The sequence below is a fragment of the Macrotis lagotis genome, chromosome 2 (genome assembly GCF_037893015.1).
Source record: "Macrotis lagotis isolate mMagLag1 chromosome 2, bilby.v1.9.chrom.fasta, whole genome shotgun sequence".
In the NCBI taxonomy this organism is placed as follows: domain Eukaryota; kingdom Metazoa; phylum Chordata; class Mammalia; order Peramelemorphia; family Peramelidae; genus Macrotis; species Macrotis lagotis.
The window spans coordinates 334153928-334179534 of record NC_133659.1 but is presented as its reverse complement, the minus strand read 5'-3'; the positions used below and the strand labels follow the sequence as shown (position 1 = coordinate 334179534).

Here is a 25607-nt window from a genome sequence, read left to right as displayed (position 1 = left end):
CCAGCCCCGGCAGAACTGGGCTGAGGCCTCCTCTTCCTCTCCCTGCGGCAGCTCCCCGCACTGCTCCGGAGCCTCATGTCCCTCACCTGACCCTGCAGCCCTGGTCCACTGTAGGAACACCACCGCGATGGGAACCTAGGATAGGGCGCCTTGTTTCTTGTTGTTGGGGGTGGGGTGTAAGGAGAAGGCTGTCAGGGCCTTGATTCGTGGGCGACTCTGGGCCAGTCACTTCCAGCCGCTTGCCTCAGTTTCCCCATGGGCCTCCCTCGCCTGTGGTGAGGATCACTTGAGGCAGCAGGGCAAGAGTGCTGGGGAAACACACCTTCAGGGAGTAGATAAAGAATTCTTACTGATGACTACTGTCCAAGGTCCTCCCTTTGAATTGGACTTCTGCGGTTTCCTGGCAGTCTAAACCTTTGCTCCCCAGCCCTGGTGAGGGGGCACTCGAGTCAACCCGGGCCCCTTTTTCCTGGAGAGGAGGCCACAGCTTCAGTCAGGAAGCCCTGGGGGCCGGTCTCCCCTCCTCCATTTACTAGGCGAATGACCCTGGGCAAGTCCCTGGCCTCCTCTCTGACAGGCTCTTCTGTTCCAAAAAGGGACCCCATTGGGGGTTTTGTTGCAGACAAACCGGAGTGGCTGGTCATGTCCTTCTCTGGCCCATTTGATAGAGGAGGAAACTGAGGCAAATAGGGTAAAGTGACTGGCCCGGGGTCCCCCGGTGGTGAGAGTCTGAGGTCAGTGCTCTCTCCGAGGTGCCATCTAACCACTGCTCTTGAACATTGGAGAAAAGCCCTGCATTCATTCTTTATGAAAAGGTTGAGGATGCCTGGGTGCCCCTTCAGGTTGAACCCTTGGTGGTGGGCTTGTGGGAAGACTAGAGCTGCCCATCATGGGGTGCCCTCCAATGACAAGGAGACACACGCAGCATTCCTGGGTACCCCAGGTGGATGGCAGTCTGGGAGCACCGCCGGGTGGGGAGGGGCCCCAGGGGATCTTCTTGGAATTGGCCAGGACCTGGTGGCCTGGCACTGTGGGTTTAGCGTTGGTGGGTCGCTGACTCTTCTGAGCATCATCAAGTCGTTGGGTGAACTGGTCCTTGCCCTCAGGGACTTCATATTTACTCGTATGCCCATGAGCTGGGCAAAAACTCCTCCTCCAACCTGAAAGTCCTTTACCCTGCCACAATGAAGGTTCAAATTCTGGTTCCAGGAAACTTCCTGGCTGCCAGGGCTATGGGCACACCACTCCCTTCTCTTAAAGCAGCCTCTATTTTTCAGAATCTCGTGGAGGCAGGGCCTGTACGTAATTATGCCAGTCATCACACTGGGGCGGCACGGTCCTCTTCAGTAATGAAGGACGACCATCACCATCACCGGGCCAGGTGGGGAAGCCGAGGCCCGGAGAGGAAGTGATGAGGCCCAGTGTTCCTGCGGCGGCCGGCGGCCTCGGACGCTTGGGAATCTGCCAATGCTTTGGAGCCGGGGATGCGCTGGCCGGGCCATCGCGGGGGCCGCCTCGGTTGGGCCCCCCAGTCCTGCCTCCACGGCCTCCTCGGGCTGCGGGGCCGGACAAGGGAGGGGGTCCGGGCCCCAGGAACCAAGGGCAGCGGCCGCCCCCTCCCCCGCGGCCCCCCACGACGTTCAGGTTTCCACCCGACGCGCCTTCCACGCTCTCCTTCCCCAAAGCTCCTCGGGTCGCGGCCGGCCCGAGCGGCCTTCCCGCCGGGGGGCCCCGGGGCCCGTCGGGGCCGCGACCCGCGCAGGGCCATGTGCTTGGGGGAGACCGTGCCGTGCGCCTCGGGCCCGCACCCCCGGGCCCCGCCGCGCGGGCAGCGGCCGGGGGGCGCCGGGCCGGGCCGGGGGGCGCCGGGCCGCCCGGCCCCACCTCTGCCAGGGGAAGTTTCAGGAAGGCGCGGGGGGGGGGCTGCCGGCCGCGCGGCCCGGGGCCGCCCCCTCCCCTCCGCGGGCGCCCCCGCCCCGGGGGCCGCCCCCGCCCCTCCCTCCCCTCCCCCCGCCCGCGCCCCCTCCCGCCTCCCGCGCGCCCGCGCGCCGCTGCCCGGGCGGCCCCTGATTGGCGGGGCGGCGTCACGTGCCCCTCTGTTATTTCCTGTGTGTTTGGGAGAATGGAGAGAAGCAGCCCCGAGCGGAGCCGCGCCGGGGCCCAGGAGCGCGGCGGCCCCTGCCCCTGCCCCCGCGGCCGGGGCGCCCCGCGCTGAGCCCCGGCCCGGGACCAGCCCGCGCCCGGCGGCGGCCCCGGCCCGAGGCCCGCGGCCCGCCCGCGGGGGGAGCGCGTAAGTGGGGGAGGGGAGGGGGCGGGGAGCGCGCGCGGGGGGAGGGGCGGCGGGGCCGCGGGCCCGCGCCGGCGCCCAGGTAACCCGGCCCCGCCCCGCCCCGCCCGGCCCCGCCCCGCGGCCGCATGTGGAGCGGGCGGCGCGGGCGGGCCGGGCCTCGGCGCGGGCCCACTTCCTGGGGCCCCTCCCCCGGGGGCCGTGGGCGCCCGCGGAGCACGTGGCCGCGGGGGGGGGCCGGGGCGCCTCAAGGTCACGTCTGCGGAGCGCCGGGCCCCCCGGGGCGCGGGGCGGCGGGAGACCACCTGTGGGAGGGGGCCCCCAGGCCCGGGGCGCCCCCCGCACGGAGAGCCCAGGCCGGGCCTTGGCGTGACTTTGCCAAGGTCACGGGGCCAGGGCCGGGGGGGGCTGCGGGGCGGCGGGAGCCGGAGCTGCGCCCCCTCTGCCTCGGGGGGCCCCGGGGCGCGCGGGGCCAGGACCCCCCAGACCCCGGGCCGCCTGCCCGTGCTGGGGGGCGCCGGCCCGCCGGCGGAGCCGAGCTGGGCATCCTCCTCTTTCAGCCCTGCCCGGGGCCGAGGTGCCATCCTGTCACCCCGGAGACTGCCCGGGACACCGAGGCAGGCCCCGGGCCTGGACAGCGCGGCTCTGCCCCTCGTCCAGTGCCGGACTCTCCCCGCTGGGTCGGGCTGTGCCCGTGACCGCCTCAACAGGAGCCAGCCTGGGCAGGGAGCCCCATGGCCGGCCCCAGGGACGGGGGTGATGGAGTGCCCGAATCCTGGGCTTCTGCTTGCAACTTTCAGAAAAGGCCGGAAGGTTGAGCCCGGCAGCCCGGGCCGACGGCAAGAGCCTTGGCTTTCTCCTAGGTGGTTCTCGTAGGACTTTGGGGGGATCGGGTGGGAGCCGGCGGAGGTGTGGAGGCCGCTCTCTGTCCTGGAGGAGTTTCAGGGTTTCAGTTTGCAAAGTTAAGCTTTCCTTTTGCAGCCTGGCCCTCCCTTGATGTTCTTAGAAATGAGAATAAAAATGTGGGCATTGTCTGCAGTGTGATGCAACGGGCCTGCCCCTTCTGGGAGGGAGCTAGCTGCTTTTCCAGACACTCAGGGACCTCCTCCAGCCTCTCTGGTGGAGTGAGGAGTTGGTGGGATGACTCCCTCAGGGCCGCTTCAGTGCTCGGTGCACCTCCTTTATCCCTTTCCTGGGGGCCGAGGCACACTCTGGGAGCTACCTGAAGGAAACCAATTAGTTGTATGGTTTTGTTCTCGTGAGCTGCCGAGGCTTTGCTTTGAGGGTAGGGGGAGCATAGGGGTACTCCAGCCTCAGATGAATGCCGTGACACGAGGATCGTCTCTATTTAAAAATAGAACGGGTCAGACCGGCCGACAGACGGGCACGGCTCTGGACAGATCTCCAATACTGAAACTGGCTGCGTCCATTGTTTGGGATTGAAATCTGTGACCAGTTCTAGGGTTTGTCTGACCTTAGTAGTATGGGGGGGACACACAGGAGACTGAGGCCTCAAGGCGGGCACCTCCAAGCTCTGTGATCCCCCATTTGGAAAAGGGAATGCCCCCACCAAGGTCCTCTTTTAAGTGAGCATTGGACACCAAAGCAGCTCCCTATCCTCTGAGTGCCTGTATTTCTGGGAGGGGCCCTCCATCCATCTCTTTCTGATCAGACTTCCTGCCTTCAGGGAGTTTCTGCTCCTTCCAAGGGCAGAACATGTACAAAGTCATGGGAGGAGGAGCAGTCCAAGAAAAGTCTCTTCTAGGAAATGACGCTGGAAGAGATTTGAGTGCAGAGAGATAGCATTCTAGGAATGGGGAAAGCTGGGGTTTGAATTTAGGGGATCCCAGTAGCAAGGAGACTAGTTTGGCTACTGTCTGCTTGGAATGATGGTTTGAAATCAGACTGTGAGGGATTATAAATGACCCATGTGTTTGCCCTTTATCCTTAAGGTACTGGGGAGCCACTGTTGCCTTTCGACCGAGAGAGAGCCATGGTCAGAGCGGGAAAACCCATTGGGCCACAGCTTGAGGAAGCGCAACCCCAGACCTGGGGGCAGAGACCTAGTCAGGTGTCTAGGTTGGGGGTAGAGAGAATGGGGCTGTTCCCGGGGGGGAGGAAGTGGGCTGGAGAGGCCCTGGCAAGGGATTGGCTGTGAGGGATGGGACAGGCACCAGAGAAGCATCTTCCAGCTGAAACAAGCCAAAGAGATCCAGGGGGAAGATGGAATTGTTCCTTAGAGAGGCTGCTCCCAGGAAGTCAGCGAAGAGACGAGAGAAAAGAATGGCCATCCATCTGGGACAGGGAAGCTCAGGCACCCTGGCTGTAAACATTGATGGAGTGCCTGCTGGGTGCCAGTCCCTGCCCTCCAGGAGCTCCCAGTTGAGGGGAAAAACTAGGCCCTCTAAGTAGTGTTCTGACCTCTTTAGCCCATCCTCCAGCAGTCTATGGCTGCAGCTCCTCTGGAGGTCCATATATCCCATGGACTGCCTCTTCTCCCTCTCTGGGAGCCCTTCAGGAGGAGACCTTGCCCCCACCAATGCTAGAACTAGAGCCTTTTGCCTGTTCTTTAGAGGAGAAAGGTTTTTTGGGGGTTTTTTAGGTTTTTGCAAGGCAAATGGGGTTAAGTGGCTTGCCCAAGGCCACACAGCTAGGTAATTATTGTCTGAGGCAGGATTTGAACCCAGGTACTCCTGACTCCAAGGCCGGTGCTTTATCCACTGCACCACCTAGCCACCCCTGAGGAGAAAGGTTTTGCTGCCTGCAGAATGTCTGAGGTTGGAGATGGGGGCACAGGGAGTGGGGGAAGTCTTAGTCTTTCAGAGCAGGCCTTTACCAAAGGCTGGTTGCATTGGCAGTTTGGACTGAATAATGATAACTACCAGTAGCCCCTGCTTCCTGAACTTGGGGGGATCTCCCAGCTGCTGGGCTCCCAAACTGTTTGGCCAGACTTGCGGCTCATCCTATTCCTTGGGTGAGCGCAGAGGCTTTCCTCGGAAGGACCCCTCAACCTACTTTGCAGTTGCTTTTCTTGACTTCACAGTGGGATTCTGAAGGGGGGTGTCCATGGTGTTTTCTGGGTTCTTTCTGCATGCTGAAGCCGCCTGTGCTTGGCTCTTGGCAGTTTGAGAGAGATAGTTACAATTGGGCCAACACTTTGATGGCTGGGTGTAAAAGACTGCAGGGTTTCCAGAAATTGTGCGTGTTTTTAAAATTCTTCTGAGGTAATTAGTGTAAGTTCATTTGTATCTGTGGGAAGGGTGCCACATGGATAGGGAGGGGGCTGTCTTGTGGGGACGAGTCTCTTCACCTCCTTTTGCTCCCTCATCTCTACAGCAAGGGCTTGGGCCGGGCCATCTCCAGAGTCTATTTCAGCTCTACCATTCTGGGAGCTTGGACAGTTTCCTTTTCTTTCAGAATCACTGCTGCCCCAGAAGCCAAGAAATCTCCAGTGAAACGTTTCCTGTCTTGGTCCCTTTTTTCTGACCTGGAGGCCTCTGGGAGTGAAGGTGGTTTATTTGGAGCCTGGGTAGCTTTTGGTGACCCACTTAAGGCTGCCACCCACAGTGGGTTGAGGATCCCACATCTACCTGCTGGCCAGGACAGCTTTTTCTTACTGATGATTATTAGGTTATTTTTAAGGTGCTTTGAGTACTTCTTAAGGGCTGAAGTTTTGAGCCCTAAATTTGTGAGGAAATGTTCATCTTGTGAGCTTATTAAATGGAGAGATTTGAAAATGAAAGAGTGGTCCATCAGAAGGCAGGGCTTGCCATTGGGAGGTGAATTGGGCCCTATACAGGAAGGTGACCCTCTTTGACTGATAAAACTCTTAATAAAGCATCTTTAGCTTACATTCCAGTTAGATCTTGGTTTTAAATAATTGTAACATCCAATTTGAATACTTTTTTTCTAACTTTCATCATCTTTTGCCTGCTCTTTAGAGGAAAAAGGTTTTGCTGCCTGCAGGATGTCTGAGGGTGGAGGTGGGGGAACAGTCTTAGTCTTTGAGAGACATAAGGACTTGGGTCCCAGAGGGACTTGGGTTCTGGTCTCGGCTCTACCAGGCCACATCGTTTAAGCAGGTTGTCTCCTAAAAGTGAGGGAATTGGATCAATCTGGCATTCTTAACATGGCCCTGAATAGATTTGAGGGGGGTCCTGTCTAAGAAAACATTTACACTGTTATTTCCTTTGTAATCCCGTGTCAACCATTCCTCAGGAGTCCATGCATGGTTTTGCCAGACTGACTGCCCAAAAGGGAAGAGAGTGGGCTACAAACAAGGTCCAGAACCTTTGGCCTGGACAGTCTTTCTCATCTTCTCCAGCCCTGGCCTCTCTTCCTGCCATTCAGATCCCCGGGTGGCTGTCCACAGCTTCTGGTGGATTCAGTTACATACAGTCGAGTTAGAAGGAGCTTCAGAGCTGATCTTGTCCAAACTACTGTGCCCCGGACCCCAGGCCAGGGCCGGCCCAGAGGCTCCTGAGCTGGCAGGTTGGTCAGCACACTTTAATTGTGACCTCTCAGATTCTCTTTCCTTTCTTTCAAGAGCCATCTGCGGCTCGATCTCAAACTGACAGAAGATTTCTTGTTCTTCTTTTGGCCCAGAGGGTTAGCAGTCCATCTCATTTCACTGGTTTTAGGCTTCTTGTTGCTCTGATCCTACCCAAGGGTGATGACCATCCATCTATGGGGATTCACTTAAAAAGCTACAGTTCTGAACCTCAATCCTTTTTGCCTGGCCCTCCGAGCCCTACGTTGGCTTCAGAGATAATGGTATGCAGGGCAGAGAACGGAAGATCAGGACCTGCCTGTAGCCCAGCAGTAGGACCCAGGACCAGTCTCTCACTGGATCCTCATGAGAACCCAGGAGGATATCACCCTCATTTTACAAATGAGGAGACCGAGGCAGCCACGGAGGATAAGGGACTGGCCATGTCTGAAAGAAGACTTGAACTCAGCTTCTTGAGTCCAAAGTCACCACTGCTGCCTACTAGTGGCCCAGGAAAGCACCCTGGCTTTGAGTTTCTAATTCTTCTGCCTTCTACAAGTCACGTCTCTGTGGGTAGAGAAGGGACCTTGCTGCTCTGGATCTCAGTCCTGTGTGCTAAGTCCCGGCCTAGGCCCTAGGGGAGGACACAGACAGGGGCTGATCCCCGGCTTCTCTGAGTACTCGGCCTCCAGGGGCCCTGGGGAGACTGCTGTCGGCCGCTGCATTTTAACCAGCGTTAAGGGTCAGCCTCTGAGCCCATGTGTCACTAGTGAACTGCAGGCTTTGCATGTGCTTGGCGTTTCTGAGAACAGGCTGGCATTAATAGATTTCATCTTCTCCCAAAATGTTGGAGGGGTGTTGTTTGTTTGTTTGTTTTTTTAACATTTGGGAGAAGAATATATGCAAGTTGTACATTTAAAATGGGAGCTGTAGAAGAGAAGGTTCTCATGGCAACGTTTGACTTGGCCATTTTGCCCATAGAGTAGGTAGTATTTTTGATTACGAGTGAGGCTGTTTAAAGCCCTTCAGGATATACAGTATGTGCAGTGTGGGCGAGAGAAAGTTCTCATAGCAACGCTCACTTTCTAGAGTTCCTAAATTTAAAAATTAAAATTAGCTTTAAGCACCAAAACAAAGGGACAATTTGAAGCATTTGATTGAACTGGTAGAATTTTTGCTGTACCTTTATGGAAGAAACCTAACTCGTGCAAGGACGAACAAGTAGATATTGAGCTGAGTACCTTTGGGAGTCAGACCTAGGTTTGCTCTAGAGGTGAAGCCGATGGGTTCGCTTGAAACTGGACTGTGATATGTGACATGGTGAGACATGTGGCTCTAGTAGTCTTTCATCTTTGAAATGATTGGGAGAAAATGTCCCTATTTCTGAGAGAAATTGCCCTCTGAGTCAGCTAGGTTGAGTTCAAGACCTGCTTCTGATCCAGGCTTGAGTGTTACTGAGCAAATCAATAACCTCCCAGGGGCTCAGGCAGCGTCCCCCATACCAGAAAAATCATAGATCTTTCATGAAGCAGGGGAGATGGCAGAAATATTTCTCTTAGGCTTCCATCGCTGACACACCTCGCTTTGCTCAATCTCAAGATCACTTTTCCCAGCCCTCCCTCTGGAGAGCAGCTTCTCCTCTTGTTTGTTTGTTTTTAATCATCTTCTTTCCCTAGGTGGAACAGAATGCCTTGCCCATAGTAGAAACTAATAAGTGCTTATTTGGATGGTTTCCTTTTTTCCCAAATTTCTTTTGAATTTCTTCTTTAAAAATATCTTTTTAAAAATGTTGCACTATTCTAAATTCTGCCTTTTGTTCTTATGTCAAATTCATTTCCAGATAGAGCTCTCCTCCCTCTCCACCCTGCTCTATAAGTGGGGATTTGTAACAGGTTCTAAAAACCTGGAAAAAGATGGGGAATATCCAGAGCTGGGCATACCCTCACCTGTCGCCTTTGGTGCTGGGTGAGAAAGGGACTGAGGAAGGGATGGAAAGAGGATTTCTCTTACCTCTTTTCCAAGGCTGAGCTTAGTCATTGTCATTGTGTAGCATTGCTTTGGGCTTTCTTTTTGTCATCTGTAGGACTCAAATCCTTGTGTGGATTGTCTTCCTGCTTTTGCTGCCTTTGCTTGCCATCATTTCATAGAAATCTTCAGTGTTTTTCTAGATTAGAAACGGAAGGACCTCCCAAAGGTGTCTAGTTCAGATCTTTCATTCTCAAGATGAAACTATGCAAAGCCATAGTCATGAAGTAACTTGTCCAAGGTGACAAGCCAGTGGAAAAGCTAAGAGGTGATTCCTTACTCTAAATCCTGCACTGACTTTTTGAAAGTTTTTTTCTATTAATGAGTATTTCTCTTTCCTCCCCCATCTCCCCTTGGGGGGGGGGAAGAAAACCTTTATAGCAAATCTGCATGGTTAAGTAAAGTAAATGGCCACATGAGTCACGTCTTCTCATGCTTCTTGAATCCACCACCTCTCCGGAAATGCAGTGATAGTGGTGTTATCAGAGATCTTCAGTCTTTTAGTTGTCTTTACAGTGTGCCAGAGCTGCTTTTTCTCACTTGACTCTACATCAATTCATACAGATTTTCCAGGTTTCTCAAAAACCTTCCTTTTCATAAATTCTGCAGTTAGGTGGTGCAGTAGATAGAATGCTGGCCCTGGAGTTGGGAAGACCTTAGTTCAAATTTGAGCTCAGACACTTAATAATTGCTTAGCTGTGTGACCTTGGGCAAGTCACTTAACTCCACTGCCTTGCAAACCCCCCCCACCCCCCAAAAAAATAAATAAATTCTGGTGCCACCTATTCCATTAGATTAATGTGCCATGATTTATTCAATCTTTTCCTGTTTGGTGCTCATCAGTTCAGATTCCCTTGGTTTCTAGTTCTTTGACACTACAGAAAGAGCTGCAATAACTATATTAGTACATATGGATCCTTTTCTTGCTTTGATAATCTCTTAAGGGTATGGGTCTAATTGTGGTATCATTGGGTCAGAGGGTTTGCACAGTTTGGCTTCCAGACAAGCTGAACTAATTCAAGCTCCACCAACAATGCTTTAACCTGTCAAATGTTTTCCTTCCTTCTGCTATGTATTCATCTGCCCATCTATCCATTCATCTTTGCCAGTTGGGTATGGGGTAGAAATGTAGGTTTCTTTCATTTGTATTTCTTTCAGTTAGAGTTCAGGGGCATTATTTCACATAACTGGATAGTTTGGATTTCTTCCTTTGAAAAACCAACTCTCTTTATCCTTTGACTATTTAGTAATTGTGGAATGGCTCTTATATGTTTAAATTGGCTTCTTTATGTAATCTAAATTTTCCATTTTATTTTCTGATCCTTTCTGGTCCTTTTTTGACCTAGACTTTTGCCTACCCAAAAACTAAAAGAAAATTTCTTGGCAAGTGTCCTTGTGGAACATCTCTTGGTATGTGATATGAGGTATTAGTCCAAACCTAATTTCTGTCAGACTGTATTCAGTTTTTCCAGTAGTTTTTGTTGAGACCCCTAAGCTGGGATCTTTGGGCTTGTTAAAAACCTACCCTCCCCCCTAAAGATTGGCAAAACCAACCATCAGTCGGCCTTCTTTCACAGCTCTAGGCATCCCTTCCACCCTACAAAGAAGAGAAAAAGGTGATACTCAGGATATTGTGTTTTGAAGTAATAGTTCCTTATATTCAGGAACTACTTTTGTTTAGCTATTCTTCAGAGAGTGAAAATCCAGTGATCCTATATTTCCATTTCTTTGCTGCCACAGAAAGTATTGTTATAATCATTTGGATGTGTGTGTGTGGACCTTTCTTTCTCCCTTGGATCTCCACGGGTTACGTGCCCAGCCATGGGCATGAGTTCCAAAATGGAGAATATTTTGACCACTGGTGTCCTAGCCATTCCACTTTCCTCTTAGGGAATGGCTTTGTCCATTGTGATTGTGAGCTCTGAGGTTGCATGCTTAATATATGGTGCTTAATAAATGCTTCCTGACTGAAATATTTGTATTTCTCTTTGTATCTTGGATATAGGACACTTAGAGATATTGGATGCAAAGCTTTGTTCTATCAAATTTCCCTTGTCCTGCCTCATTGGATTGCTTTTGTTTATACAAAAACTTTTAAATTTCATAAATTGAAAAAAAAATGCTATTTTTGTCCTTTGTGTGCTTAGGATTTATCCCCCTAATTATAGGGAAGAGAGATGCCTGATCTGATCCTCTTAAAATTTTTTTTGTGATTTGATCTCGACTTGAATTCTTTGAGATTGATGAGGTACAAATTTGCTTAATTCTGTTGAAAATGTTCCTGTGCTGTTTGTCATGGTGATGTGCACATAACCTGTCATCTGGATGGGTGGGGATGCAGTAAGTAGGCCCACACCATACCAGTGACTCACACAGAGTAGCCCCCAGATTGTGCAGGTGTGATGATTCTCATTTTACAGATGAAGAAACAGAGGTTCAGAGGCAGTGTGTCTAAGGCCATGCCAGAGCTGACTCTCATAAATGGAGATTTTTCATACTTCAGAATTGCCCTCTTTCCATTCTACCAGTGTTGCTTCTGAAGATGTGGAGAGCTGAAACAATCAGTCAGAAAAATCTGTTCCTCCCTTTCTCTGCCTCCCTCCACCTAAATAATTTAATCAAATGCAGATTGTGTTCCTCTGAAATACCTATACCTTGTCTTCCTTCCATTACCTAAAGTGTGAGCCAGAGGGGTTAGGGTCTGATTCTGAAGGAAGAACCCTGCTCTTTGGCTATGAATTAGGTTGAACTCATTAGCGTTGGTGCTGGTGGTTGGGTCCACTCTGTGAGAGAGATGGAGCAGACATTCAGACCACTGATGATGATCAGGGAGATCTCCAAGGTGTCTCTGTAGGACACGGTGTTCTAGTAGTTTTCCTCTATTGAACCAGAAGGTATAACTTTTTGTTTTTCTTTCCCTCCTGATAAACAAAAATAATCACTCTGTTATCTTTTTATTTTAAGAATAAAAGTTTTGCGGATTTTTTGGTCCCAGCCTTTTGGTTGGGATGATCCAAAGCCATGTTATATTATAATAATACTGTTTATTGTAATACAGCCACCAATGAAATTGGTCTGCTTTAGGCAAGCACCTATATATTGAGTGGCTTCTCTGTCTACCCAAATCAAAGTGAGGAATCAGTAGATTTCCAACTTGGAGTGTGGTTTTGTAGAAGAGAGGGAAGGCATCAGGAGAGGAACAGAAAAGGAAAAAAGATCCTGATGGGAAGAGATTTTGCCCATCACAATCAGAAGATTTCCCCTTCCTCCTTCCTTTTTTATTTTTTTATTTTTAGTTTTTTGCAAGGCAACGGGGTTAAGTGGCTTGTCCAAGGCCACACAGCTAGGTAATTATTAAGTGTCTGAGGGCAGATTTGAACTCCCTACTCCAGGGCCAGTGCTCAATTCACTGCGCCACCTAGCTGCCCCCCCCTTTAAAAAAATTTTTTTGCTTTTTTTAATCACCTTCATTTCCAAGAACATCCCTCTTCCCTCCTGCCCATCATCACTTAAAGCAACCCAATCTTTTAAACATTTTTATTCTTTTTTTTTTAAGGTTTTTTTTTTTGCAAGGCAAATGGGGTTAAGTGGCTTGCCCAAGGCCACACAGCTAGGTAATTATTAAGTGTCTGAGACCAGATTTGAACACAGGTACTCCTGACTCCAAGGCCGGTACTTTATCCACTACGCCACCTAGCCGCCCTTTAAACATTTTTAATTGAAACAATAAAACAATCGATAATATATTTTGATTTGCCATTTTAGTGAGAGATCTGTGGTAGCTCGGCTTCGTTTATTAAGGCACTTAGTAAACCCACAGGCAGGCTGCATAAAATTGCCCTGCTGGCCACATTGGCCAATGCATTGGGTTGCATTTTGAACAGCTTTGACTTAGAACAAAGAAAAACAGATAGGGGGATGGATGGTCCAAACAAACTCCCCAGAGAACAGTGCTCTGAGCAGGTGTGTGCCTGCTGCCTCCAGGGAATGGCTTGGGGTGTCTTCTTGTGGCCTTCTGGGCCCTCTGCAGCAGCATAGTTAGTCCATGAAGATCAGCAGTCACTGTTGGATGTTCCTCGTTTTCCAGTTCTGCTTGCTTCCCTCTGCGTCCATTGGCAAACATTCTCCTGCCTCTGGAGCACCAGGATCCCATCATGTTCACAATTACATGAGCCGTTCCTTAATCAACTGGAATCTTTGTTTCCATTTTTTTTCCTATTGCCAAAAAGTCATGCTTGAAATACTTCGGAGTGTGTGGGGCCTTTCTATCGTTGACTTTGTGGTTATGTGCCTAGCAGTGGGATTTCTGGCTCAAAGGATGTGGACGTTGGAGCTCCTTTTTCAGCATAATTCATAGCACTTTTTCTGAATGCTAGATCATTTGAAAACCTCTAATAGTGCTTCGTGTGCCCCTTTTCTCCATCCAACATTGACTCTTACCGTTTGGGTTCTTGTGACTAATTTTCTGGATGGAAGGCAAAAATCTCAGTTGGTTTTCTTTCTGATTGCATCTTTCCCATGGTCAGTAATGGTGACTCTTTTTGGGGAACTTTGATAGTCTGTAACCCTGGGTGAGGGAAGAGGAAGGCTGTTTTCCCTTATCTGGCTGACATTTTCTCCATTACCTTATTATTTAATAAGAAGACTATTGAAGCAAAGATGAGATGCTTGAGAAGAACTGACCCTAGAATCATTTCCCTAGTGTGGGCCCTCTCTTCCTTTCTGCAGATGAAGAAATGATAGTTGTGGTACCCTTGCCACCTAGGATGCTAGTCAGAAATCACCAGGCAATTGTGAATTCACATCGGTTCTCAAACAGGGCAGGAACCTGATGAGGGCAGCATTCATATGCAGAGAATGGAATCCGGGGGATCCTCACAGTAGTTAGGATTCAAGTGGGATCTTGGGTCCCATTCCAGCCGGATGCCTTCTCCCTGTAAGAGCCACCTTGGCCTTCCTGCCTCCCAGCTTCCTCTTCTACATAATGTGTGGCTCTGGCCTAGGAGGGCCATTGCAGAGAGAGAGTAGTAAAAGCCAGAAGTCACTTTAATGATATAGGCTAAGCCCTTTTTTTTTAACAGGTGAAAAAACTGGGACTCAGAGAAGGGAAGAGATTTATCTTGGGTGCCCAGGGGTTATCAGACTTGGGATTGGAACCTCAGGTCCTTGGATTCCAAATTGGGCAGTCTTCCTTGCTCCCCCATGATGTGTTCCCTTGTTCCAAGCCTCCTGATCCATCTCTGTGTTTCTTCACTCCAATTCATCTTCCATCCAGTGACCTCAGACAGAAGACTGGGGCACTCGTTCTGCTTAGTAGCCTTCAAGATCAATAGGAAACCCTTGTTTGACATTTAGAACTTCTTATCAGCTGTCTCGAGCTTAGTTGGCCACATTACTACCCTTTGTGCACTTTGCCATGATGAAAATGTCCTCCTTGCTCATGCTCACATGTACTTCTTGATCACCCACTTCTGTCTTCCATTCAGTCTTTCCTTTCTGCCTCAGAGGCCCTCCGCCCTTCTCTCTGCCTTGGAGAAAGTCCCTCTTTTTCTTGGTAGCTCTGCTCAGATGCCACCTTTCCTCTATGGTCATCTTTGATTCTCAAGGCTCCTATTACCTTGAATTTCTTGTATGTGTGTAGTATATGCAGGAGGCTTGGAGATAATCCAACTCACCCACCCTTTTTTTCCCCTTGGATTCTGAGCAACAGATCAGATTAATTCATTAGATCTTTTTCTTTGTGAATGATCCCATCAGATCTTTTTGAGTGGATCACAGGTCTCTTCCAGAAGATTCTGCAAATGATCTGTGGCTTGATGCCATCTGGCGGACCTGTTGGCTCACTAGGAATCTGTCTTCCACTTAGACTTGACCCTGCATGACCACCATCAGAGTGGGGAACACCTAGCCTAGAGTTTATAACCCAACTTATTTCTGTTCTCTCTTACAAGGAAGCTTAAAGGATTCCGATGCATGGTTAGGGAGTTAGTTCTAAAGGGTTATGATGGCATTTTGCCATCTCAGGTGTTTTTCCATAGTAAACTAACATGGTAGGATCTCCTTGGCACCACATCTTTGAGTCCATGACTTGAGGGTCCAGATGTTATCCACTGCAGGGTCTGACTTAGGTTAAGGAGCTTTATCAAGGCTGCCCTAGGGATGTGGGCAAGAGTGTGCCATCATTTCATTTTAATGGTCAGGTTTTTCCTATTTTGATGACCCAAACTTCTCTAAGAAGCCAAGACTTATTTTTTTAAATATCAGTATTTCTATTGGAGTTATATGACTACAGAGATAGAACACCACAGAATATGAAGTCTCAGAAATGATTATTCCTAGAGGATAATGGAAAGATTCAGGATAAGTATGAGAAGGCAACAGTATCTCATGACCCATGAAGAACTTTGAAGATAATCCAGTGGTAGGAAAAGAAAATGGTCTGATCACCTAACAGGGATAAGAAGGAAGAGGTGAACCCCCAAGGCTCAACCAGTTTCCTAGAAGCATTAGGAAGGATGGAGGAGGCTTTTAGCATGTTGGGTGGGTGCTCTGTGGCACAAATCTCATGAGACAGGAACACTCAAATTGGAAGGCTTCCAGAAGCGTTGCGGTGTTGTGTGTCTGACTGGGAAAAGCCATATGGACAGAGCTGTGAGTTGAAGCCAGACAGACCCAGCTTCAAGTTATACCCCTGGCACATAATGATGGAATGAGTCTGCTCAGTATTTGAAGCTCACAGTGCCTGAGGTGGCTACATAAACATTGCCCGATTTGAGTAGAAGAGAAGAACGCCTACCTGCCCTGGCCAGAGGAGTTCCTTCAGTCATTGAAGTCACAGGTCCAAACTCTGTCCTGCTACTTGAATGTGTTTTACACATGTCTCCACTGAAGCCCCTTGAGGGCAAGGTATGCTTCATTTTTGACTGTGCCCCTGGTTCTTGCCTGGCATGCAGAAGGTTCTTGTTCAGTCATTTCAGTTGTGTCCAACTCTCTGACCTCTTTTGGGGTTTAAAGACACTGGGATGGTTTACCATTCCTTCTCTAGCCCATTTTACAGATAAGAAAAAGTGAGGCAAACAGTTATGGGCCTTTCCCAGAGTGACATCTCTGTAAGTGTCTAAGGTCACATTTGAACTCCGGTCTTCCTGACTCTAAGCCAATGAGCTAACCCTTATCATAGGCACTTAAAAGATGCCTGCTTCCTGGTCCTCGGACAGCAGGTGCAGTGTCTGGTGCCACTTGCAGACCAGCTAGGAGGGGCACTCCCTAGGACAGACAACCTTTCAGCAGCCCGCAGAAGGTCAGAAACTGGTTTCTCACCAGGCAAGCAGTGCGTCTGGCTCTGAGGCAGCTGCAGTTTCCTGTTCACGCACAGATTGCCTTGTGGACTGGAGTTGGTGGCATGAGGCTGGTGTGGAGGCTGTGGTGGCGTCGGATGCCTGGCTAAGCTTTAACCCCTCAGTTTAGTTTGAAGGGCCTGGGAGCCAGGAGAGGCTCCGAGCTGCCATCCTGATGGATGTCTCTTCCCTCCAGATCCATTCCTAGGCTTTGTGAGAAGTATCTGGAGAACTCTGAGGGAAAGGCTGACTGAAGAAGTTGGACATAGGGTCTCCCCAGGCCTTTGGGGTTCGGGTTCTCCTTTTAGCCTCTGTCCCTCACTCTGGTTGGCTCCCAGGCAGCTGGCACAGGAGAGGCTGGGGCCGGGTTTGTGTGGTGTGTGGTTTCCTAATGATAGACTTAGTAGAGGGGGCAGGTGACTACCTTCAGGTCCATCACCATTAATGCTGAAGACTTTCTAGGCTTCTGGGAACAGGGTGTAGCCATGGGGAGTTCCTCTTTACTGCTCGAAACCTGGGTTTCCCCATTTGTAAAATGGGAAGAATGATGGCAGCTACCTGCCATTGTTGTTAGAAGGCTCCAGTGAGACCACGCCAAGAATTGTGCAAATCTCCAGGGGATCTGCCTTTGTCATTATTTATGGATTTGAAGGCAGAAGTTTGTAGAGAAGAGGACTTCCTCTGATTCAGTCTGCTGGCCCATTGTGGCCTCTCCCTAGTGCTTGACTGTCTCTGGTCCGGGCCACCTGTCATCTTCCATTTTGAGTGGAAGTCCGAGGCCTCCGTTGTGGCTATCTGAGACCACACAGTAAAACCCAGGCACCCACAGAGACACCACCCTGATGGAGAGGGCAGAGGCCCCCAGCTCATCATACTTTGTCTTAGATTATCTCTGGATTCATGTTAGAAAATTAATGACCAACAGTTTTTCCTCCCAAAAGAAGAAATGTGCTTCTTGTGCTTTGTGGAAAGGATTTTTGTCCAGTATGAAACTCTCTTTCCAGGAGGTGCTCACAGTCATGGGGAATGGTTTAAATATGTCTCAGGGTTGGCAGGGAGGCTGCTACAGGATTCCTCACTGTTCCTCCCTTTAAAGAGGACTGTAATCAGAAACAGCCGCAGCAATGGGAGCCCACATGGAAGGGCTTGGATGTCTGGGCTGCCCTGAGGAGAGAGAGTTTGAGTCAGTCACCTTGCGTCTGCTGAACATCCATGGAGTGCAGACACCGTGCTAGCACCAAGACTGGGAAGGCAGTTCCTGCGCTTGGGGAGTTGACACTAATGTGGGAGAGGAGAAATAGTCATTTTACAGCATCAGTCTAGGTTGTGTCACATAAATGCAGAGTAGTTTACCAGCGAGTTTGGGAGGGAGGGTCCCGGCCATCATCAGGACTTCAGGAAAGGAAACTCCATAAGCAACCAAGAAGTCTGAAGTGGGGCCAAGCGGGATTTCTGAGTTTGTTGTCCTAGGGAGGAAACTGAGGCTTCGGTTGATTAAAGTGACTTGCTCCCTCTTCGGGGTCACCCACAGCAGGATCTAGATGATACCTCTGGCCTTGGATTTCAGATACCTTGTTCCTTCTGCAGCATCATTTGTTTGTCTTCATTTCATTCTAGGAGAGAACTGTCTAGGAGTGACACCTCTGTAAGTGTCTGAGGTCACATTTGAACTTGGGTCTAGGAGAACCTGTCAGTAGGACCTGGACGGAGCTTTTCGGGCTTCAGTATTTAGTCCTTCCCTTCAAGTGAGCCTTGGGAGAAGCTGCTAGGGGTGGGGGGGAGGCCAGGATCAGTGGTCAGAAAGCAGATGAGGTTCCCCCTTCTGCAGGGTCTGCCTTCAGGGGGCCTGGAAACTGAGAGGTGGGGAAGAGAAGAGGCTGTTGATGAGCTGAAGCATCCTCTGGGGCCTGGTGGGCCTCGTGGGAGCCAGCTGCAAGAGAGGCTTTAGTAGAAGGAGAAAGGGTCCGCACAGCGGCAGATGGCTTAGCATCAGCTCCCCCATGGGGAAAGCGTGGCCAGGGATAGGAGAATTCTGTAAGCCCCTTGAGGGCAGTACGCCAAACCCAGGACTGATGCCTGGCATCCAGGCACACTAGATTTGTTGGACTTGAAACTCCCCTCTGCTCATGACCTTGGGCAGGCTGCTTCTCTCTGGTTCCTAAGACTTGTAAACTCTCTATCAGCCAGGATAAAGAGTTGAACTTTGATTTGGTGAGCAATGAGGAGACAGCCCACAGTTCAGGGCAGGGGAGACATGGGACAAGAAGGGTGGTGCCTGGAGAGGTTGGAGGTGAGTCGGATAGTCTGGACCCAGGTGAAGAGAGTGAGGCTGGAGGTGAGAACTCAGCCCCAACACCACAGTGGTCAGGAGTGGCCAGCTTCCCAAGCACAAGGAGGACTCTCCCTCTCTGCTGTGTTTCCCTCCAAATTTACTTGGGAAGCTCGCCTTTCACTCAGGTTTAAGAACACTTAAAATAGGGGCTTGTTTGGGTTAAACAAGATGATTTCGAGTCGTTCGCTGTTGGCGTATGGCATGGAGACAGTGCTGCTTCTGAGGCGAGAAACAGATGCCTGCCCCAGACCCACAGAGAGCTCCCCTGGCAGGAAGCAGGGCCGCCAATGGCACCACGCCGATGAGCCTTGGGCCAATCGCAGTCCCAGTCTGGTAGAAATGGTCCAAAAGCAAGGGAACTCTTTGATGGCAAATCATCAAAGTCTAAGGCTACTGAGACTTGGAAATGAAGGGCTCTAGATACCCGGTGAGTGCAGGGTCCTCCGAACAGTGCCCGGTGTGTGTGTGTGGGGGGGGGGTTGCCGCAGTTCCTCCCAGCTTCCCACAGCCTCTTAGGAAGGAGTTGGAGGCTTTGCTCAAGTGGAAGTTTTTGTTGAGAACATGGAAGGGAAGGTTTCCATTGCAGAGGCGGCAGCACAGGTCAGCAGTGAGGGCCTTGCAACGAAGGTGTTGGTCTGGAGCCAGCTCCAAGAGGACCGGCTGGCCTCTGTCTGACCTCTAGCCAGGCCCAGCTTCTAGGCTTGATGTGCTGTGGTCCTCGTGAGTCTGAAGGGAATGTTAGACTATCACAGACTTCTCCCAGCTGTTGAGAATGTTGCCTGAAAGAGGGACCTTGGAAATCAGGTTGTCCTCGAAGGGCATGTCCCTTGAGATGCCTTATTGTGGTCATGATGATCATTAGAGGGGAAGTGTCTGGCAGCCCGGGGAGGGTGGCAGATGGGAAGTCCCCTTGGAAAGCTCCCAGAGTCATCAGCCCCTCAGTGATGAAGGCCACAGCAGGAGGAAGAGGAGGGCCCTGGGAATGTGGAATGTATGCCATAGACTCACAACAGAGCTTTCCCTTCCTGTAAAGCAGAGCTGCTTCCCCTTTCTGGGTATCTTGGACCCCCTTTTCTCAGCACCATGCTTTTAAATGCCTACCATTGCAAAAGAAACCAATAGGTTGATCCAAAGCCCTCGTTGTACTTTCCAAGTTCATAAATTCTCTCCTTGCGGTAATCTGGGCTGTTGGGGCTTTGAGGAAAACCTCTTCATGGCGCCTTCCTTGTGGACTTGGTCGAGCACTTTGAACACGATAGAGATGGAGGATGTTCAGGCTGTTCACAGGGCTGATCTCCATAGAACTGGGGGGGCTCTCCCTCAATGGGCTCTGGGCAGCCACTTCCTGAGGCACCAGGCTGGGCTTCCCTGTGCTCTCCCAGTGGTGCCCACAGGGCACCCTGCAGGCCTGTTGCTAATTACCCTGACCCCCAGGGGCCTGGAGGACAGTTCAGGACAGTTGTGTCAAGATCACAATGAAGCCACTGAATCAATTCCTTGTACTTTCTGTTTATGGATGGAGGGAGGAGGAGGAGGAGGAGGAGGAGGAGGAAGGCAGTTTTATTGACCTTCTTTGCTTCCGGGTGACTGGAATCTGCCAACTGCTTCTCAGGACTCTGGATCTAAGCTCTGCTCAAGGTGGTCCTGGCCCACCGGACACAGTCGAGGACAAGGGTGTGGCTCTTGGGTTGGCTGTTGGCCTGGGCAGCAAAACTTGAAGCAGTTCTTAGAAGCTGAGGGTCAGTCAAGAAGTTCCCTCAGGCACGGTCCCTCCAGTAAGTTACAGTTTAACTGACCTTTCTGAGAATGGACTGAAGTCTTAGAACCCTCTTTCTGGAGTTCTGGGGGAGATTCTCCCTTCCTATTTGGAATTGGTTACCTTTATACTACATGGTAGCAGCCTCTTTGTCTTCCTTCAGGGAATCCATGTGTTCTCTTATTTCTCCAACTAGAAGTGGACCTTTGTCAGCTTGGATAAGGTCAGGGGGAGTTGGGGGAGTCGCAGGTTTGTGCTGTTGAAGGAGCCAGTCTAGGAGGCTGACCCAGGAGTAGTGGGGTGTGGGAGATGGGCCTGGATGGGTGGACTATTCTTTCCCTGACCTTTGGAAGTTAGGCCATTTTCATCATTATTTCACATCGTTTCTGGCAAGAGTCTCTACTCCGTATCCTGGCAAGAAGGGCATCTGTTCTGTTTCTCCCCACCTCTAGAGACCTTCCCTTTCCTTCCTGCAGTCTGTGGCAAGTGTGGGGAAAACTGGCGTGGAGCAGAAGTCTTCTGAGGCCAAGCTTCCAAAGCCAGTATGACACCTTGGATCAGCTCTGCCATCCTCTCTGAGGCTTAGATCATAATGGGCCCCGGGGAAAGGGTTGCATTTTGCTTAGGCTCTGCCCACATGCAGGTATTTCCAGGAATTGCATATGCACATCAAGAGCCTGGAAATGAGCGTACTTCATCTGACATGCACTTTGGAGACCTGCTCTCTGAAAATGTGTCTCCGATGCCATTAAGGCAGCTCCAGTGTAGATGAGGAGGGAGGCATAGGGAGCTGGGCCCCTCCCAGCCTGGGTGGTTCTGGCGTGGGAGATGGGAGGGAGGTTGGGGTTGGGGATGGGGATCTAAGGCTACTGATGTGGGGACTTCAGGACCTGCCTTTCCAGTGCCTGCTTGGTACATCCCTCCTCCTCCTATCAGGTTGTTTTCTGGTACCGTTAGTCACATATACCCTTTCTCCCCATCATAGAAAGAACCCTAGAACTCATCTAAGCCAGTGCCCTCATTTAGAAAGGTGGGCACTGAAGTTTAAAGAGGGAACATGGCCTAGAAAGAAATCTGGCTTCTGACTATGACTGAGATCAGTGGGTCACACTTGGCACCTCTGCAGCCTGCTGGGGTCTTATTTTCTTCCTCTGATAAAGGAAATAGAACTGAAGGGTGAAGCGGGGGAAGGTGTACCTTTGGCCACAGTAAAGGCATTTGCTAGGATAAGACACTTTTTGGGAGTCCCTTTCTTTCGGCAATTCAGTGTTGGCAAATAGAAGAGGCCCTCTCTGTTCTGAAGCAGGAGTGTTCCCCATCTTTCCCTGTTCTTCTCCCTAATGCAATAAATTGAATTGGGCTCCAGTTGAGTAGGGAGGAGGGTTTTATGGTTATTGCTTCTTTTAAATCTCTTGGGAAAGACAGCCAACGGCTGTTGGGTAATGTTAGGCCTTGCCCTTTTGTTGCCATGCTATTTATGGTTTTTATTAATGTCTCTACTTGGTGGGTTTGGGGAGGATCTGCAGTTTTACATATGGAGATGTGCTAGGCTCCCGCAGCCCAGAAAGGTAGAGAAGACATCTGATCTTTGGATGAATTCTATCCCCAAGAGTTTCTTTTGAAAAGTTGATCTCGTTGGCCACCACAAGTCTGCTCCCCCAGCTTCTCTCTCCATGCTGGGTTCTCGGTTCTCGGAAATTAATCATCCCAACAATACTCTTCCCGTGCCTGCCTAGCCAGCCATACGGAGAGAACCCCATAAACTGTAAAAAGGTCCATTGGCTTTTATCTGGAGTGGACGAGACCCACAGAATTGGAGCTCAGCTTTTTGCTTCTCTGACAGCTTGACCTATGGTGTTGGTAGCGCCAATAAAATCAAGTCCAAGGGGCTCGGCTGACTGCATTTCTCATTGCCTTCTCCTAGCAGGCCAAGGACAGGTTAAAAATGTGTTTGTCTGAGGCACGGCGGCCTCCTGGCTTTCCTTCCTGAGCTTGACGGGGAGCCGTGGAGGTTTTGACAGCATGGCCGCAGTTATGGCTTCTCCACCGGTTCACGGAGACTTCAGAGGAGCTGGCGTGACAGGAGAAGGGACCACCTTTTATCTTGAGTTGAGGAAACGGAGGCAGATAAGAGGTGGAAGTGACTCGCTCAGGGTCATCCAGCTAGTTCAGGAGTGTGGTCCAGTTTGAACCCTGGTCCTCTGAACACCAAGACCTTGGTCCCCTTAGGTTCCCTGAGGGCTTGACCTGCTCTGATGGGCAAGAGACTGATCAGCTCCTGAGGGAAGGAGCTGCTCTTGGCCCACCCCCTCCTCGGGAAGAGTTGGTGGTGGAACTAAAGCAGAAAGGCCAGGAGTCCTGAAGTCATCTGGACAGTCAGGATTTGAAGTCAGGGTCTCTGGAATGTAAACCTCTTCAACGATCCCCACTCCCAAAATTGCTTTGTGTTTATTCTCTATATCTGAGTGCCTGCTGTCTCCCCCCCCCCCCAAAATGCCTCGAAGCAGACTTGTAAATCTCCCAAAAGTCATCCCCAAGCAGAGGAGAGGTTCTCGAGCCCTGGAAATGGGCTGGTTTGGTTGATTGGTTTTTCTTCAGGCTCTAGCTGGAAGAGCTAGCTGATCTGAGGAGGCCTGTCTGCCTTGGGTTGCCAGCCAGCCCACGATGAAGCCCGCAGCCCCCTGGGCTCCTCCCTGGCCTCCAAACTCTGCTTCCTCCCTCTTCTCAGGTAGCTTCTTGATGGCTGGGCACCTTGTCATCTCTTGGACTAGATCTCCAAAGTTCTTCTGAACTAAAATTCCATGGTTGGATGATTTGACTTGAGAGGAAGGAAATATTTGGGCAGTTGCCATTCACTCCTTTTTCCCCCTGAATAAACACTTATTGAAGGCCTGCTGTATGAAGATCCTGATCCTAGGTAAACCCTAGAGTTCCGACAAAGAAAAGCTGCCACCACTCTCACCTGAATTCAGTGTCTGGTTGACTGTTGGAGGCCCCACCCTCCTCATCCTCCCTGGGTCTCTCTCAAGGCTCACAGCCCCAGTCTTCCTTGCTCTTCCCCCTCCCTCTCCACACCTATCAAGTCTGATCCTTTTTAGACCCTTGACATCTCTCAGCCCCTCTGCGGCCTCTGTGCTCCTGCAGCCTCCACTCTAGACTGCCGACTGGCCCTCCAGTTGTCTTCTGGACACCTAGAACTGAAAGCCTCCTAGATGTTCAAGACTGAACTCACTCAGTCTCCCCCATCTTCCCTACCTTCCTCCCTCCCAAGACTTGCAGTCTGTCACCCCTAGCTCCTCCCTCACCTCCGCTCCCTCCAGGAGCCAGCCTCTTGCCCTGTGTGGTCGGCATAAACACCTGGGCTCAGCTCCCCAGCTACCCTCCAGGAACAAATAGAAAACCCTTTGTTTGATGGTCAAAGCCCTGCATAACCTGCCCCCTCTCCCCTCAGTCAAACTTTTCCAGCCTCCCATGGACTCTGCAGTTTGGACACCAACTGTTCCCTCCTGCCCCCTATGTTCTCTCTAAGACCTGCACTATGGATGGTGTGTCAGGGAGGTGATTCCATGACATGTATATGAATTGGACTTGAGTCGGGGGGGGCGGGTCTGGGTAAAGTCACCAGCCTTACTGTTTCCTCCAGAGTCATCTGGGTTCAGTAGCTGGATGTGGAACAAGATGACTGCAGATGGCCTTGGATGGGAGGCAGGTAGGGTGAAGTGACCTGCCCAAGGGCACACAGCTAGGCAATTTCAAGTGTCTGAGGTTGAATTTGAACTCCGGTCCTCCTGACCCCAGGGCCATTGCACTAGCCACTTACTGAGACCCCTTGTTTCTTTTGAGCATCTCCCCTCCCCAGGCCATCTGTAAATATCTCCTTTCTTTCTGTCATTGGAGGGTAAACCTGCTACTTAAACGTGGATTTAAATTTTAGCCAGTATCTGGAGAAAATCTTGGGGGAGGGGGGATATTAGAAATGAGACATTTGCTTTTCACACTGCCAGGTTGTGATGATTAGAACTCAGAGCTGACTGGTATTACCCCCCCCCCCCAAAGTTGCCTCTAGGACAGACTAGCAGTCCCCTGACAAGTGAAGCCCATCTGACCAGAGCTCTCACTTGCCCCCTTCTGAGGAGGGCAACATCCTTTTCCTAGGGCAGCTAGGTGCTACAGTGGATAGAGCACTGGCCTTGGAGTCAGGTGGACAGGAGTTCAAATCCAGCCTCAGCCTCTTGGCTCTCGTTAGCTGTGTGACCTTGGGCAAGTCACTTAACCTGACTGCCTCACATATAGATAGGACCATCTCCAGTCATCCTGATTTATATCTGACTCTGGACCCAGGCAGCCCCAGAGGAGAAGGTGAGGCTGATGACAGCACAGGGCCCACACACAGACACACACACACACACACACACACACTCCAATCCAAATCCTGTGCATGTCCCGGCATCACCTCCCTAATGTCATGCTCTTCTTTGAGAACAAAGGACAAACATCATCATCATCATCATCAACCTCCTTATGCTCAGGCTCTGTCCTCTTGGTCCAGAATGTGTCCTCCCCTCCCCTCCCCTCCCCTCTTGGAATCCCTCCTGGTTTCCTTTGAAGCCTTGGTTGGGTGTTGCTGCCTTCATTCTCCCTCTTTGGGATATCTCCACAATTGCCTAGCCAAGGTCTCCCCCTCTTAGATGAAGGCAGCAGCCCCAGGTTCCTTTCTGAATATCTCCTGAGGTGGCCTTCTCCTTTTCAAAGGCCACATCACCCCACTGACTCACTGACCTTGCAGGCCACAAAGAATCCCTGGTCTTTTTCCAAAAAGATTGTCCGCAGTAAAATGATTGCAGTGCTGACCTGGTGATGCACCTTTCCGAAGTTGGCAGAACCGTAGCACCCTTTGCAACCATTTTTGTTTTCCTATTTTAAAAAGACCCTCTAGAGTTTCCAGGAGGTGCTATTTTAACTGGGATTTGTGAGAAGGAATAAGTAAAGGTTTCACAGTTGAGATCAGGGTAGAAATAGCGATTCTTCAGTCCTTTTCAGCCATGACTAACTCTTCGTTAACCCTATTTGGGATTTTCTTGGCAAAAATATTGGAATGGTTTGCCATTTCCTTCAGCTCATTTAAGAGATGAGGAAACTGAGGCAGCCAGGGTGAGGTCACTTATCCAGGGTCACACAGCTAGGTCATATCTGAGGTGAGATTTGAACTCAGGTCCTCCTGACCACAGACCTGGTGCTTTATCCACTATGCCACCCAGTTGCCCTTGGAAGCAGAGTACATCACAGGATCTTCAATTAAAACCATGACCCTAGATGATCTTAGAATGCACCTAATCCAACCAGTTCACTTCAAAGATGAGGAGGTTGTTCTTCCTTCATTC

General features: G+C 50.8%; 1 protein-coding gene across 6 annotated transcripts in view; it reads left to right on the top strand.

Annotated features, from left to right (window-relative positions):
* The first annotated feature begins 2230 nt into the window (after positions 1 to 2230).
* Positions 2231 to 25607, top strand: part of TCF20 (transcription factor 20) — an 80678-nt gene continuing 57301 nt past the window's right edge. For 2 of the 6 annotated variants that reach the window (XM_074227072.1, XM_074227073.1), the window contains exon 1: positions 2888 to 4358. In XM_074227072.1, the coding sequence (XP_074083173.1) occupies positions 4281 to 4358 (78 nt within the window). In that variant the 5' untranslated portion in view covers positions 2888 to 4280. Of the gene's footprint in view, positions 2291 to 2887; positions 20450 to 25607 lie in introns of those variants that run through there. The other 4 variants (XM_074227075.1, XM_074227074.1, XM_074227077.1 and 1 more) reach the window with 3 other exon arrangements.